At 35.0% G+C, this 18305-nt stretch overlaps 1 protein-coding gene across 8 annotated transcripts in view; it reads right to left on the reverse strand.

Annotated features, from left to right (window-relative positions):
• ATRX (ATRX chromatin remodeler) overlaps positions 1-18305 on the reverse strand; it is a 183293-nt gene that overhangs the window by 97435 nt on the left and 67553 nt on the right. For 5 of the 8 annotated variants that reach the window (XM_036017016.1, XM_036017012.1, XM_028523353.2 and 2 more), the window contains 3 exons: positions 17834-17901; positions 14446-17525; positions 8389-8461 (listed from right to left, as the gene is read on the reverse strand). In XM_036017016.1, the coding sequence (XP_035872909.1) occupies positions 8389-8461; positions 14446-17525; positions 17834-17901 (3221 nt within the window). The remainder of the gene's footprint in view (positions 1-8388; positions 8462-14445; positions 17526-17833; positions 17902-18305) is intronic. The other 3 variants (XM_036017018.1, XM_036017017.1, XM_036017014.1) reach the window with 1 other exon arrangement.

The raw sequence follows: 18305 nt of genomic DNA on the forward strand, positions 1-18305 counted from the left end.
TGACTCTATCAGAAGCACTAGAGGCACAGGCTGTGCCACTCTTGGGGTGGAAAACCTGGGCAGAGCTGCAAGTAATGGAGCCACTCCTCCATTTTCCTGAAAGGGAGGGAAGGGAGAGGGGGAGAAAGCAAAACAATACGGGAAGGAGGACAAAAACCCACAAACAAACGATGATGGGAACTGGTGCATGAGAGAATAAATAGAATTCCAAAACCAAACAAGCTAAGTCTTCTCAATCACATACTGAATATCAAGATAATGCCTTATTATACCTCACACCTTCACCTACTAAAGGAAAGCAAAAGTAAAATAAGGAATGGGCCCAACAATGGAAACACAAACAAGAAATCAGAAAAAAAGAGAGAGAAAGACAAGAAAGCCTTTAGTAATTCTGATCCTGTCTAGAAACGAAATGAGTAATGTCTGTTGTTGAAGCACTCAAAGAGGAAAAGAAAGTAAACAGTCTCTTGCTGGTAGGTAGATCAGTAATTTAAAATGTTGAGTTTCTTAAAAAGGAATGATCAGGACAAGGTTCGCCTGCACCAGGGAGCTCTGGAGAAACAGCCATTAGAAAAGTGCATTAGACCTAGAAGAAGGAATCTTAGAGTCCCATTCTGTCATTTTACAGATGAAGAATCAGGCTATAAGTGAGGGGAAATGACTTGGCCAAAAAACCACAAAGCTAGTTAGTTGAAAAACCAGAGTAGCACCTAAGATCCTGAGTCCTAATCTGTTACTAATGTTACTATGCCAGTGCTATGTTCTGTACTTACTCACTACCTCTGTCCAAATGAGTGCTTGGGGAAATACACTGTAGGCGCATTCTTAGACACCTATATTTCACTGATTTCTAATATATGCACTCACAAATGAACTACTTCAAACTTTAATTTTGAAAGATTTTTTTAAAAGGTGTGTTCTAAAACATCACTACTTCGGTATGGTCCATCTCTAAAATGAGAGGATAGGACATTTATAACACATATCCTACAATCTACTGTTTTACCTTTTAAGAGGTTCTGAAAACAGGTTTAAAGAAACTGCTAAGTAAAAACACATTTTTAGAAGGCCAATATACTGTGAATCAATCCAAACATACTTTAGAAAAAATTTTTAAATTGTGTTTTTACATTTTGTGCACAATATAACACAATTAGTTAAGAGAGAATTCTGAATATAAGTTTAAATACATGCCCTTTAAAGTTACAAAACAGCTATCTATGTAGTGCTAGAACATAACATATTTAAAAGGTTGATACAAAAAACAAGTTAAATGACTACAGCCAAATGATGTTGGATATTTTTTTTGTGAGGACAGGGTGGTGGTGAACACAAATTCACCTAGTAGAGCTTTAGGCTTTGTTTAACAAATGTTATCAGAAATAAAAATAAAAATTTCTCACTATTACTATGGAATTCCTCATCGTCAAAATCTGTATTACTGTTTTTTAACTTTCTAAAAAAAACTTTATTTATTGCCCTGGCTGGCATAGCTCACTGGATTGAGCGTGGGCTGCGAACCAAAGTGTCGCAGGTTTGATTCCCAGTCAGGGCACATGCCAGGGTTGCAGGCCATGGCCCCCAGCAACCGCACATTGATGTTTCTTTCTTTCTCTCTCTCTCTCTCTCTCTCTTTCTCTTTCTCCCTCTCTCTCTCTCTCTCTCTCTCTCTCTCTCTCTCCCTCCCTCCCTTCCCTCTCTAAAAATAAATAAAGAAAATCTTACAAAAAAACTTTATTCATTTATATTTACGAACGTGGGAAGGGAAATAGAAAAGGAGAGAAACATCAATAGGTTGCCTCTGGCACGCACCCTGACCAGGACCAGGACCACACCCCAGGCATGTGCCCTGACGAGGAATCAAGCCTGTAACCCTTTCACTTTGTGGAACAACGGCCAACCAACTGAAACACATAGGTCAGAGTTTTTTTTTAACTTTTTATTTCAAAAGGAGTATGTTGTTATATGAGCATTCCTATAAAAAATATGGTCCTGGCTGGTGCGGCTCAGTGGATTGAGTGATGATGGCCTGACCACCAAAGGGTCACCAGTTTGATTCCCAGTCAGGGCACCTGCCTGGGTTGCAGGCCAGGTGCCCAGTGTGGGGATGCGTGAAAGGCAAGTACATATTGATGTTTCTCTCCCTGCCTCTCTCTATAAATACATAAATAAAATCTTTTTAAAAATATGACTAAGGCATAATAATCTGTAACTCGACATGGTGGAATCTGTGAGATAATAATGAAGTCACTAAATAATTCAAGGGCTAAAGAACAATTTGAAACTTTAGTATTCACATGTCCTGAAATGTTTGCCGTTGAGGAAAAACAGCACTGTTGACTTTTTAGTGAGGATACCAGGACAATTAATATCAAAGGACTTTTTTAAAACTGCATACAAATGCAAACATAAAAACTATATGATATTAAAAACATTCATTTTATTACCAATTTATATTAAATTACAAAATGTGTATTCCTTGATTTTATGAAAAAACCTGAGCCTGTTTTAGATGAAATTTTAACAAGAAATAATTTACTAACATTGACATATATTTAGGAAATTTGATCATATTAAAGAACGAGTTTAATTTTTACATATATTTTATTGAGTATGCTATTAGTTTCCCCAATTTTTTCGCCTCTATCCCCCTCTGCCCCACACCCTCCCTCCCTCCAGCATCCCTCGCTTAGTTCATGTCCATGGGTTGTACATATGGGTCCTTTGGTTTCTCCATTTCCTATACTATTCTTAACCTCCTCAAACCAGTTTAATTTTTATACTTAAAAAAGTAAAAAGATTTACTTGTGTCAATTTTATTTTTAAATTTCAAAGTTAAAGACAGGGAGGCATGTATGAATTGAGAAAAATGAAGTATTTTCGCTAACAGTTGAAATTCCAAACTCTTGGTTGGGGGTATTTCATTTTCTGAAAATCTGAGTATCACCAAAGAAGAGACATGAAAGGAAGGCTGGTTATAATGTTTAAATATTAAGCAGAGAAATCACCACTACTAACCATATTCCCTTCCTTGTGGAGAAATGTAGCATAAAGAAAGCTGGTGGCAACTGCAAACAGTTTAGACATCTACAAATCGATCATATCTACTGGCTACACACCTGTTATACAGGGTCTGGCAAAAATAATGCCCCTTTTTATTATAAAATCTTTTATTACAAAATAAGCATATAATTCTGTAACATAACAATATCACACTCAAGCATGCCATATGACATTTTGAGTGAAATGTTCAAATGAAAACTGTAAATCATTACACCCACATTATCTCCCTACCAACCACACTCAAGCAGGCCTTACTTCTGCCAGACCCTGTACTTAAATGACTTAAAATACTTACCTGTGCTATAAAGACAGACTAAACTGAGAAAGAATCACCTTAAAATTAAAACCCATTTAAAACCCTTACTTAAATATAAAAACAAATTACTTCATTTAAAATGCTACCTTTGTGGGGTGGGGGGAAGTAGTAGGAGGAAAATGGAGACAACTGTATTTGAGTAACAATAAAGTTAAAAAAATAAATTAAAAGAATAAAATAAAATAAAATGCTACCTTTGTCTTTTTAAAAAAGATTTTATTTATTTATTTTTAGACAGATAGGAAGGGAAGGAGAAAAAAAGAAAGAGAAACATCAATGAACGGTTGCCTCTCACACGCCCCCTACTGGGGACCTGGCCCACAACCCAGGCATGTGCTCTGACTGGGAATCGAACTGATGAGATAACCCTTTGCTTGGCAGGGCCACACTCAATCCACTGAGCTACACCAGCCAGGGCTACCTCTGTCTTTTAAACACATAAAAAACCAAAGCAATTTTGCTAACCAAATAGGACAACCATAAAAAAATGACTTTAACAGAAAAAAATTATTCCACATTTAACAAATTAGTACAGAAAATAGATAAAGACAGGTACAGGAGATGAACACGTGGACAAGGACAGTTTAAAATGGAAATCAAGTGTAAGTCATATGTTGAAGGGACTTGAGAGACACTTGTGCCATTAATCATTGTTGAAATCAGGTACAGTCATTAAATATTTTCATTATATGAACAACATCCAAGAATCATTAATCAGTTCCCAAAATATGCTAGATTAAAAGTACAGAGTCTTCATCATCAGAATACATACACCAAGCTAATAGGGAAAAAACAAACATTAGCATATTTTCCAATTTGAAAAGGAAAGTAGTCCCACTATAAATAAGTAAAACTTCTATTAACAAAGGGCAATTTCTTTAAGCAATCTCCACACTAAATTTTACTTCTACTTAAAAAATCATCTAGCCCCACTGAAAGAGAAACTGTAAGAAAAACTATGGAGTATCACTAGACCCAATTAAGCATCTTTCAACTATACAGTAAATATATGTGCATGTGTGGCAGGGAGGAGTAGCCATATAAAAATCTCAGCTTTTAACCAAAATTGACATTAAAAGAAAGCGAGAATGTTTATTTAGAAAAAAATCTAGCAATGTGTTTTTCCTCTTAAAAGCTCAATTTTAAATATTTTTTGTACCCCTGTAAAAATACAAATAAAGAATATTACAAAAACAATTACTTTTTCAGAAGGAATGGACTGGTAAGTGATTGTTTTAAGTATGCAACCTCTAAGGACAAAGCTTGGTTCAATGATCCTCAACACTAACACTGTTAAGCTTGAACACAGTATCATCTTGTCACTAAGGCTCACTGACAGTGACAGAATTAAAATATAGAACATTATTAGAAATTTAGCTCAAAATATTCCTACTTATATTTAAAACAATAAGAAATCATAATGCATTTCAATGCCCGCCTAACTGTAACTGAAATCATAGTGGGAAAAAAAAAAAAAAAAAAAAGCCCTGGCTGGCGTAGCTCAGTGGATTGAGCGTGGGCTGGGAACCAAAGTGTCCCAGGTTCAATTCCCAGCCAGGGTACATTCCTGGGTTGCAGGCCATAACCCCCAGCAACTGCACATTGATGCTTCTCTCTCTCTCTCTCTCTCTCTCTCTCTCTCTCTCTCTCTCTCTCTCTCTCTCTCCCTCCCTTCCCTCCCTAAAAATAAATAAATAAAATCTTAAAAAAAACAAACAAAAAAAACCTCTGTGAATTAATGTGTTTTGAATGAAAGAACCAATTTAAAACACAATTAACAGGTAATCAAAAGGCAACATTAAAATAATAGCACATTCAAGTAACTGTAAAATTATGTGTATAATTTAAACAGCATGACAAACTGTTTGGTATTAATTATTCTCCCTTCCAAAAAGTACACAAAGGCTAAGCTGTAAAATATGAAGTGAGTACTCAGTTATGGAAAATTCAAAACATACAGTCAGTCTACTATTTATATTTTTTTAAACTCAACCAAAAAAGTAATGAAAGTTAAACTGTCAAGCAATCTGTAATATTTTGCTATTGTTTGTTAAATAAATTGTACAGAAATTTATAAGATAGACCACTCTATCTCATAATAGCATACATTTAGTATTAAATATGAATGATGCTACATAATAGTATGGTAAAATAATAGCAACTTATTTATTCACACCTACTAAAATATCAGGACATGGCTAAGTCTTTTTTAATGGTCTCAGAAGGTATCATAGATTTAAAATAGTAAAAATAATAACAGTGAAATCTGTTTTAAAACTTTCACTGAAATATATAAGTATATAGATCATATAAAGGTATATGTTAAATATAATAAATGTTTTGGGAATTGTAAAGTATTTACTTCCTCAATTTCAGAAATATCAAAATGTCTTTGGCTACAAGACAGCCTAAATATCTCAATTCTTTCTTTCAAGTCCCATGAAAAGATGCATTATAATTAAAATCAAATGACTGAACAAGAAAAAAGTTTTACAGAAATTTATTGCGCCCAATTAAGCATTTGCATTAATACACTATTTACCACTCCATAACATCAACACTGAAAATGTATTACAATACTGCTAAAGCAAATCATATGAAATTTACACACAATTTAGATGCAATTACACAACTGTGAACAAAGTTACACACAAGTACATGTTAGCTACCATAATACATTCTTATGCAAAAATTTAAGATTGGTAAAAATAATTCTAAAATTTAATCATGATCTGCAAATTTCTAAAAGCTGCTTAGTGCATATTCAAAATGGTCAAATATGTCGCCTATACTAAAATAGTTCAAGAAGGTATTTGTATCCCCATCATTAGACAACCCATGGGTCATAGATACCTCTTTGGTATACTGGATATGAGACAAGTTACTAACTTTGTGTGTGTGTGAGAGAGAGAGATTTTTAACCTTGTTCATCTCATGGCACACATAAAACAATTACTAAAATTCTGCAGCACACTAAAAATATATATTTTTGGCTGACCTGACAAAAAAAGGTGTAATTTTGACTCATTCACAATAGATGGCTATTGTAGTGGTTGTTGTCATCTTTTAATTTGACTATCTAAGGGAAAAGAGGTCAGTGCCCCAACTGAATAGTCAGATCTTGCATGTTTCAAAAATTATTGTGGCGCACCAATTGAAAACTGCAGGTATATATTATAAAAGCATATTAATCTGAATGTAAAGAAAAACATGCTCAAGATAAAATTAAATTCTTCTGAAAAGTACTCAAGAGGGTTGTATTTTTTCATCATAAACACAAGATAGAATTATGGATACCTTCCAATAAAATACTTTCCAGTTACAGAGAGATATAACAAAGTAAGTTAAAAGATGGGAATGATGTTTAATTTTGATAAGCTCTAACACAAATATAAAATTATCATAGCTTAATGACACCTCATTTGGTGGCTAAATATGAAATTAAAGTTCATCATTCACAGTTAAATTAGAATATAGCATGTTTTAACCATTATATTAGCCTTTCAATAACATTTGAGGGCTCACATGTTACAGGGAAACAAATAACATAAATAAATGATGAGGAATTAAAATATTTTAAAAGAGAATTAATTTTGAAATGCTTTCATAATCTCTCTGTGATCATACAGTATAAAATCCTTATGAATAAAATGTATGTCTTTACCACTCCATTCTGGACTGTACCCCTATCCCATAAAATAACTGAATATATATTTTTAATCAAAAAATAAGTAGTTAAGCAGCATCTGTTTTTGTATCCATGACTAAGCTCTACTCAAAGTGCAAAATAAAATTGTTATTCACCTTAATAAAAATGTTCTCCTATTATTTAAGAGAATGCTAATCTATGTAACGGGAAAACCTATCGGCATTAGCAAGATAAAAAACAGAGCAATCCTAACAGCTTTCTTCACGGCATTTACTAGCTCAAAGTTAATTCCTTACAAAATTGTGACACAAAAACTACAAGTATATTTCATATTTTCTTAATATTAAAGCTAACTATTAGGAATAACTGAATGGTTAATTGGTGCTCTTCAGTAGAACTCATCAAGTCTATCACAGATTTTTGGAGCTAGAATTAATCAGGGAAAACTTCATCCACCACTTTCATTTTAAGGATCAAAAAATGTTGGCAGAGTAGGTAAGTCACTTGCCCAAGATTACAGAGACATTTATTAGAAAAGTTACGACGAGAAGTCAGGTATCCCTATATCCATTGCTCCAAAATTCCACCCACCACACCACACTGGGTTGAAGATTATGAGTGTGGGGAACACTACAGCACAGGGAAAGGTTTGAAATGACATCTTAAAAATTATGGTTATATTCTTTAATATTGTTTATTCTCTATTGCCTTGCATGCTTTTCTTCTCCCAGCCATCCCTTACTTAAATATATCTGTACAGGCTACACTGTTTACACCTGCAAGTATTGGTTAAGTCTTACTAAAGTGAACAGTATCATACTGTCTATTTCTATTTTATTTAAAAAAATAGTTCAAAATCTTAGCAGACTGGACACTCTGTAAATTGATTCTAATAGTAATTTCTTAATCTTAAATATCTGAGCAATCTCCTTTTTTTTCACTTTGAACAGTTTTAATAAATGGGACCACCACACTGAATGACAATTAAAAACAATAACCAAATATCAAGGAAAAAGATGTCTGTTGTTACCAACATATGATTTACTTTCATCAAGAAATTAATCTTTCAAAATTAAAATATTCTCAAAAATTAGCAGTTTACATGAAAACATAAAATTGACAGTACTGTATTTATAACACACCCTATGCTAGGTGTGTTAATATATTTACTTTCTCTTAAGGTTTCTGAGTTTTAGCCCATTTTCTGGCCTTTCTTTCAAACTTGCAGGAAGACTGTGAGCGAGTCTTTCTAAAGCAGTCACTCCCGGTTTTGACAGCCAGCTTGCGCTTCTGTTGCTGTTTACGCCCACGCCTAGGGTGTGTTATAACCTTTTTAAAGTCCTTACAGATGGAACCATACCTATTCTCAGGATCATTGTCATCGTCATCATCATCCACTGTGACAGGCACTGATTTAGATAAGGCTTCATCTCCTTGAAGGGAAAAAGTATACTTAAAATTAGTTCTAAATTAACTATGCAAGTTAAACTATGTAAAATAAAACTGAAAGCCTAAAACTTTAACAACAAATAGCAGGTTCTAAAGTGTACTCTGGGATCCAAAACATGATTAAAAATAAGTTTATAAGAAAAGCACATGGGGAATTTAAGAAGTGCCAGTAGTAAAATGATAAAGGAAGTTAGGTCTTATATTTCAAAGTTCCTTCCCAGAGCACAAGAATTCTAAAGCTCATCCTTCAGGTCACAAGTCTTTGTCATTTGCCATCACTTTGGCGTAAGTTTCCTGATGAAATAAGCTTTGTAGTGACCTTTAAGTTTAAAGCTAACATAATCTTTCCTGTATCGTTCAAGAACAGCAAAACTGCTACCGATATTTTGGTGGTACTAAGTAATTTCAAAATATACTTGATTTGCATGGTATTAATGAGTAGAATCACACAGACACATTCAACTACAGTAAAACTTATTTTCTTATAAAAAGCTACTTTTTCTATCCTTTGATTAACACTCTAAAGACAATAAGATCTGGCATTTCATTATATGTAAACTTTGCCTCAAAAACAAACTTAAATATTGAACTCTTTATAGTAAACATGCTTAAGTAGGGAGAACTATGCTGATGTTGATTATTTACTTTGAAAGGCATCCAAAATTTCAAGAGCATTACACTAAATGGGAAAAAAAAAGCCAATCTCCAATGGTAACATACTTCATGATTCCATTTCAAAATAACAAAACACAGATAAAAATCACAGTAACACTTGCTACGTGTTAAGAATGGAGGCAAGCAAGGAAACTGTACGTCAGATGTAGCACCAGGGAAACTTGTGGTCATGGAATAGTTCAATACCTTGGTTGTGGTGATTTACTAAGCTACAAATGGTACGATTTCACAGAACTATACTTATGCATGCGCGCGCACACACACACACACACACACACACAAATAAGTGCATGTGAAACTGGTGAATCTGAATAAATCTTCCATTTCCTGGTTTTGACAGTGTACTATAGTTACCTAAGATGTTACCATTAGGGGAAACTGAATGTAGGGTATCCAAGATCACTTTGTGCATTTTTTTATAGCTAAATCCTGTGAATTTATAATTATTTCAAAAGAGTTAAAAAGGCAAAAAATTTTAGTTGCATTGATGGTTAAAGGATATATAGATATCTTAAAAACAGTACTCTACATATGCAAATATGCTACAATGTTAATGAAAGACACTTTTCTGCATATTGAAGTTTTTCATATTTGAAGAAAATGTTGGACAGAAAAGCCCATAAATACAGAAGCTACATGTTCAGAATAGAAATACACTAAATACATAGAGGCAAAAATAAATCTCACAGTGACCTAGCAAACTCATAATACTTCATTCAAACAGACCAATCTTCAAATATTATTGCCACTAGCATTACTGATTCTTTACTGTATCTTTTAAAATTTGACCCATCCTTCAAAATTGTGTACACATGCTGTTATTTTAAGTCTTTCTCCAATAGTTACATTAAGTGGCTCACTTGCTATTTATCACAAAGCCCCATTTTACTTTTATCTCTCTCTCCTGGCATTCTTTAAAAAAAGATTTATCTATGTCTATCTTACTTATTAGACTGCCATCTCCTAGAACCGTGTTCATTTTTAACTTATCGATTTGAGGACAGACATACTAATTTGTTGGTCCACTTGTTTATACCTTTATTGGTTAAATTCTTACATGTACCCTGACCAGAAATTGAACCCACAATTTTGGCATACTGGGGATGATGCTCTAACAGACTGAGCTACCTGGCCAGGGCCTTACGATTGTGTTCTTAATCTTGGTTGCTTATTGCCATTCGCAAACACAATTCCTTTTTCTTTTAATAATGAATCTTTATTTCTATGAAAAGAATCTGAGTTTCAAAAAGGCAGTACAAATATGTTTGGAGAAAACACATGATATTCATGTACTCAGTATGAAATATATGGAGTATCTGTATACAGATTCTTGCCTTCACAACTGAAAACAGTAATGAATAACACCAATTTACAGCAAATTAAATTGTATAAACTACAGTTCAGTTTACAAATGAATAATTCTACTCCTTCTACAAGCCCCAATGTCTCAGAAAATATTCTACCATGTAATAGGACACCCAATTATTGCTGAATAAATTGGAATCCTCTAAATTTATGAGAGCAGGGAAGGCTTTTTAAAAGCTCATAAAGATTGTCACCTAAATTAAGTTGGACATATTAGGGGAATGAATTTAGCTTGCTTATATATACATTCAAATTCTTTTAAAAATTACATTTATTTATATTTAGAGAGAGGGGAAGGGAGAAAGAGGGGGAAAGAAACGTCAGTGTGTGGTTGGTTGCCTCTCGCATACCCCCAGTACTACTGGGGACTTGGCCAGCAACCCAGGCATGTGCCCTGAATGGAAATGGAACCAGTGACCATTTTGGTTGGCAGGCTGGCACTCAATTCACTTAGCCACACCAGCCAGAACAATGCAAGCAAATTCTTTTTTTTTTAATATTTCTTTATTTTATTTTTATTTTATTTTACTTTATTTATTTATTTTTAGAGAGGGAAGGGAGGAAGAAAGAGAGAGAGAGAAACATCAATGTGCGGTTGCTGGGGGCCGTGGCCTGCAACCCAGGTGTGTGACCTGACTGGGAATCGAACCTGCAACACTTTGGTTTGCAGCCTGCACTCAATCCACTGAGCTATGCCAGCCAGGGTTGCAAATTCTTAAGGAATGTCATTTGTATCATTGGCTAACACCAAAACTTATCTTGAAAAACAGTACTTTTTACATAATTCTTACCTTTTCAATGCCCTTCATATTCTTTTCTGCCTATGTATTTCTACTGACACAGTCCAATTTTGAGATGTGTTAACTCCCTAGCAAATTTATCCTCTTTTTTACATCTAACATAATGAGTCCCAAGAATTATCCAGGGTAAGAAAAATCCGAACATGGTTTGTTCTACCAAACAGTAGGTGAGACACTGGCATCTGCTGACTTGCTGAATTCTCAAGGCTCCTTTAAATACATACACGAGAAAGGATTCACCTCCCCATGAGCACACTGGTCCTTTGGAATGAAGTAACATAAGTCCAAATAAAGCACCGTGATCTAGACTAGTGCTGGGTTAAGAAAGTACTGGGAAATGCACCCTCTGATTATTTGCCATATGCTGCCATCTCTTCTTAAGATCTGATGAACACACTGTTACATACTACACTAGGTATTAACAGTTCCAAACATGTGTTATATCAAATTAGACTAGGGGAAATTAAAATTAGTATTTGAAATCAAACATGTTGATTTCACTAGGGAAGCTGCTTAATCATGGTAATCAGTTTTCCAAAGTTTAAGATTAGCTCAATAGCCTACAATTTCCTAAAGAGAATACTCCATGTAACTAATTACAATTTATTATTCTCATAATCCTTAATAAGAGTTTTCTCAACTAACCTGATAACAAAAACACTGATTTGATATCAAAGTAACTAAGATTGTTTTTTTAAATTTTTATTGGATTTATTGGGGTGACATACGTTAATAAAATCACATAGGTTTCAGGTATACAGTTCTATAACACATCATCTGCATACCGTACTGTGCTCACCACCCCAAGTCATCCATCTCCTTCCATCACCATTTATCCCCCTTTACCCTCTTGTACCTCAGCCCACCCCCTTTCCCAGTGGTAATCGCCATGCTATTGTCTGTGTTTTTTCCTTAATCCCTTTACCTTTTATACCCAAATATCCAAGACCCCTTCCATCTAACAGTTATTGGTCTGTTTTTAGTACTTATGAATCTGTTTCTATTTTGTTCATTGATTTTATTCATTAGATTCCACAAGTGAAATCATATGGTATTTGTCTTTCTCTGACTGGCATATTTCACTTAGTATAATAATCTCCAGTCCCATCCATTCTGTTGCAAAAGGTAGGAGTTCCTTCTTTATTATGGCTGAGTAGTATTCCATTGTGTAAATGAACTACAGATTTATTTTTATCCACTCATCTACTGATGGGCATTTGGGCTGCTGTATATAATGCTGCATTACAAGATTGTATTTTGAATGTCAAGTCCACAATCTTACACACAATTCTAGGATCCAAAAAGCTCTCAAAACTTAAAAAGGTATGTAAGGTGATGCCAAAGTTCTCATCTGGCAACAAAACTACCCCTGGCTGGCGTAGCTCAGTGGACTGAGCGCGGGCTGGGAACCAAAGTGTCGCAGGTTCGATTCCCAGTCAGGGCACATGCCTGGGTTGCAGGCCACGGCCCCCAGCAACCGCACATTGATATCTCTCTCTCTCTCTCTCTCTCTCTCTCTCTCTCTCTCCCCCTCCCTTCCCTCCCTAAAAAATAAAAATAAATAAAATCTTTAGGGGGGGGAAACAACTAAGTCTGAACTGTTTATTCTAACTGTGAATAGTCTCTTTATGTTTTATTGCAGAAGTACTAGTGTGTTTGATAATATGTTGCCTTGGGCCCTATTGGAGGCATTATATAATATATGGTAATTACTCTATATTATCTCTCTGAAAACCAAAGAGTTGAAAATTCTGAAATGCATTAGGGTAAAGAATTTCAAAAAGTGTGGACCTATAGTAACGACACAGGCCGAGCTCCATCTAGGCATGTGATGTAACAGAGTATTAAACTGAATACACCGTGCATATCACACTTGGTTTTCAAATCAACTCATTAGATAAGCACTCCATTAAAGAATTTAAAATTTTATTATAACACAAGATTCAAGTTAATTCCACTAAAATTCAAAGGCAAAAAAATGAAAAATCCTAGCATTAAAAAAATCAAAGAAAAATTTTAAGCATTCAGGTTGTGCTGGGAACACTGTCCTTTATAAGTAAAAATCTACTTTATAAAAATGTTAAAAATTCCAAGTTTCCCTAGTTAACTGACAGGTTTTACTGACTTAAAAAAAAATAGAGCAATGTGTGACAAGATTACATTTACTATACAACTGATTTGAAAAAAGAACTGTGATAACAATTGATTTTATTTTTATAAGTATTGAGGTGGGTGGTGAACTACCGCTGACCAGTGGACCCAAACCCTAACTGTCCTAGTGCTCTTACCTCATCAGGGTTGGAGGTAATCTATCTACTCTTTGAATTTCTTTCTTTCTTTCTTTTAAATATTTTATTTACTTCTTTTTAGAGAGAGGGGAAGGGAGGGGGAAAGAAAGGAAGAGAGACATCAATGTGTGGTTGCCTCTTGTGCACCCCAACAGGGGACCTGGCCTGCAACCAGACATGTGCCCTGACTGGGAACTGAACCTGGGACTCTTTGGTTCTCAGGCTGGCACCGAATCCACTGAGCTATGCCAGGCAGGGCTGAATTTCTTTCTTCCTTTATTTTGTCTTTAATACTAAAGACAGAAATATCTGTTAATGTCATTAGAAAAAACTTGGTAAGATCTGTAAGGAGTTTCAATGAAATTAATTTTTTCAGGGGATTGAATAGGACACAAAGTTACTCTGGCCAACAAAAAAAGACATATACATGATAAAACAGTTAAAACTTTCACACACCACACTTCACTAGTACGAAGCACTTATCTTCATCATATTAATAGATACCTGCTGAACTACCGGCACCAGTCTGATTTTCCTTCATAAAGTACTGCTATTCATTACTTCAAAAAAAAATCCTGAAACTTTAATTTAAAAATTGTGTTATTTAACAAATTTGGTATACCTAATACATAATATTACCAATGTTTCGAATAATTTCCAGTGGTGATATGAAAATAAATGGAGAAAGGTTTCTAGTAAATCTGTAAAGAATTTTTAAATGGTCTCTTCCCAAACGGTAACCCTGCATTTGACTGGCTTCAGGGAAGAAATAAATAATGTAGTTATTCAAGAAAGGATAAGTAGAAATCACACATTTTTTAATTTACTTTTTTTGCATACCTGAAGATTGACAAAATCCAGTATGTGAAGAAAGCACTAAATTTTCGGTCACAGGTTTAATTTTCTGCTCATCACTGCTGCCCTCGCCTACAGAATTCTGATCATCTCCTATATCAGAAGATGAGGAAGTAATTTCAGCTTGCTTCCTTTTGGTGCTTGTTCTGAGGGAGTTTCTCATTTTCTCCTTGACATTGCCTGCCTTCTTCTTCGCTGGAGTTCTTGGCTTCTTCAGCTTTTTATTATCTTCAGAACTTTCCTCAGCATCTGAAGATGATGAACCATTTTGTACTTCCTTGGTATTTCTCTTCGCATTTAAATTCCGTCTTTCCCTCAATTCTATTCTTTTCAGTTTCTTATCAGAAGAAGGACAACCATCTTCTTTTATGGGATATTTCTCAGTGTCAGATGAGGAAAAATCCTGTCTCTTCCTTGAACTCCGTTCAGGCATGCAGCATCTTTTCTTCTCTCTCCCTGGGGCGACATTCTTACTCTTTTTTTCTTCTGCAGAAGCACAACCGTCTCGCTTCCCTTGTAACTTCTCAACACTATCAGATAACTCCTCCTTCTTTTTAGAAGTTTTGTCTTTTATTTTCTTACTTCTCTTCTCCCCATTGGTTGTGCCATTCTTATTTTGTTTGATGCCTTCAGGAAAATGACAGCCTTCTCCGTCGGGTAATTTCTCATTGCCATCAGATGATGATTCATAGAGTTGTTCCCTCTTAAGCACTTTTTTCTTTGTTTGTGTGGTTTTCTTCTCCTTGTCTTCGGTTCCCCTTTTGCTCTGCTTTTTATCATCTTCAGAGGACTCATCGCTGTGTTCTTTCTTTGAGAACTTTTCAGCAGTGTCAGGTAAGCTACCCTGCACTTTCTTACAGGCTTTGGTTTTCAGATGCTTACTTTTTGCTTTTATGTCGGCAACCTTACTGTCTTCTGGAGAACTACAGCTCTCCTCTTTCCCAGAAGAAGGCTTATCAGTAGCATCAGACAAAGCACCTGGCTGCTGCTTCTTAGAGAGTCTCTCTCTCAACTCCAAACCGGTCTTGTCATTATCAGCTGTGCCATCTGGTGAAGGAAAACTGTCTCCGTCTGGTTTCTTTTCAGCCTCACCAGATACTCCTCCTCTCTGTGCAGCCTTCAAACCTCCCTGCCCTAGAATATCCATTCTTTTTCTGCTGTGTTTTTCATCTTCGGAAGAATCATAATCTTTCTTATTTGGAACTCTTTTTTTGGATGTTCTAGCAGCCCCAATTTTACTCATGCTCTTTATCTCTTTTTCTAAATCTGAATCATAATTGGAAGACTCAGACTGGTTTTCTCGTTTCTTCTTAGCAAGTATACACCTCTTAGCTGATTTACCTTTTCTAATATCAAAATCTGAGCCAGAAGTAGAACTTTTCCGTTTTCTTTTTCCTTTTTCATCCTTCCCTGTTTGAGTCTTTAAATCATACAACGTCTTCTCATGGTTTATATGAGTTTCATTAATGTCAGTATCTGAAGAAGAAATGTGATTCATTCTGGATACCTGTTTGAGGACTGCTATCACATCGTCAGAATCTGAATTTTGATCCACAATCTCTGGCTGCTTAGATTTCGGCAATTTATTGGTCTTAGGACTATCTATAACACTGTCAGAGGAATTCTGCTTATCCTTTTTTCTCATTGGACTTGAGAGTTTTTGTTTGTCCTTAAGTGTTTCATTACTTTCTTCATCTGAATTAGATGTTGCAGGATTGGTTTCTGTCTGGCGCCTCAAGGGTGTAGTCTTTACACGCGGGGATCTTCGAAGATCAGCTTCTTCTGAAGGTAATAAAACTTCACATTCAAGCAAAAGCGCACTATCATTTTTTTCCTGTCCAAGTTCACAGTTCTCTGGCTTGGGGCTCAGACCAGAACTTTTACAGCCATCTTTATCTTGCAGAACTTCCTGGGAATCAGCACCTTTAATTGGGGAATTAGAAAGGGAGACAGGGGTAAGTTTAACATATAATTCTTTTGTTACTTTAGCTGTAGTTTTTGATTTAATACCTCCTTTGTTGTCTTTTGAAGTGGCATTTAATTTTAAAGATGAACTCTCCACTTCTTGCTCAGTGAAACTGTTGCCGCCTCCCTGATGATCAGCTGAACTCTGAACTTCCATAGCAGTCTCAAGATTCTCAAAAATATCTTCTGGGACTGAGGATGGAACAGACACAATATCCATGTCTAAGTCTTCAGAAGTGTTAGCAGGTTCATACTGAGGTTCTTCCTTTTTGTCAGATTTGTCATGTTCACCGCTGGCACTTTTCCTTGCTCGTTGTTCCTCTGCTGGGATACTTTGATCCATGTGGTCGCCATCGGCCTGCTTTCTTGACAGCTTAACTTCTGATTTTGAAACATCCTTCCTTTCCAAAGCACAGAATTTTTCTCCTCTTCGTACTTTAGTTTCAGACTTAGCATCGATGACTTTATGTTCTTTGGTATTTTTCTCTTTATTTACAGCATCGAAACCTCGAATCTCTGAATTCAAATCTTCCTCCAATGCAAGATGAGCTTTCCTGATATCAGCCAACACAGATTTAAAAGCCTTAAGCTGACGTAACTTTGTAGCAGCATCAGTATCTGAATTATCTGTTGCCTGCTTCAAAAATTTAACGTAACTAGAGTTCATGTTGGCTGTGGTCTCAATCAGTTTTTTTGTCTTCTTAATCATCTCTTTGGGCACAATTAGTGCTGAATAAGAGTAGGTTATGGAACCAGAATAAGAATCTTCTAATTTCTTCTCTTCTCCATTACAATTTGAACTATTTTTCTTTGGAGAAAATCTGGGTGTATGGTCATATACTTTATTATTCTTTTCATTGTCAACTTTTATCTTCTTCTTATTTTGTTGCAATAACTGTTCTAAATTTTCAAATACGCTGTTACATGCAGTAACCAAGTCCAACAAAGGCTCCGGGTGACAAATGTAGCAATACCATTGGTTGTTTTCATCCATTATGGTAGACAGCTCCTTTCGGCCAAGGTTGCGCAGAATGCATTTCTTACAGAAGGCATTATGGCAAAAATCACAACAAATCAAGTTTCCACCTTCTGCACACCATCTGAAATGATTTAAAAATTAAAATATTATTCCCAAATGAAACTCATTTTAAATCTTTTCATTATTAAAACTATTTAAATTTCCCTGCAAACAATTTTAATAGTAAGGCAATTTAGGTCATCTGCTTATTCTTTATTAAAAACTGAAAACAGATATAAACCTAAGGCTTTATGGAAAAGAACAAGCTACCGTGAAAAACATCAATGATAATACAACAAAAAATAGATCTAATAACAGATTATATAAGAATTCCCCCTTCCAAAACAGTAAACAACACTGAGTTTCAGTTGATCGTGACATAGTACCTACCTACATTGTTCATCCATTCCATCTGAGTCACGGCTAATATCATCACTCATGTAATATTTAAAGCAATTCTATTAAAAGAAAAGGGGAAGAGAAAATTTTATTTGAAATTGGCAACATCCATAAAGAATAAAAACTCTATCTTTTAAGTCATTAATAAGTGAAGGGAATATGTGTGTATGGTTGTGTGTGTGTATTTTAGACAAGTGAAGTAAAACACTTACTATGAACTACTCAATACTACTACTCTCCAGATATAGGGATAGCTCAAGAAACTAATTCCTTGAAATAGATTTCATTGAGGCCACTATTCTATATGTAAAAAATTATAAAAGACTTTGGTAAAGCAAATTTCTGATCTCACATGACTAGCTACTAAAGCTCTACATAAAAATGTATTAGATGTTGAGAGACAGTTTGGTTGTTTCCATGTCTTAGTCACTGTGAATAATGTTGCAGTGAACACAGGGGTACA

Source organism: Phyllostomus discolor, chromosome X (genome assembly GCF_004126475.2).
Source record: "Phyllostomus discolor isolate MPI-MPIP mPhyDis1 chromosome X, mPhyDis1.pri.v3, whole genome shotgun sequence".
NCBI classification, from domain to species: domain Eukaryota; kingdom Metazoa; phylum Chordata; class Mammalia; order Chiroptera; family Phyllostomidae; genus Phyllostomus; species Phyllostomus discolor.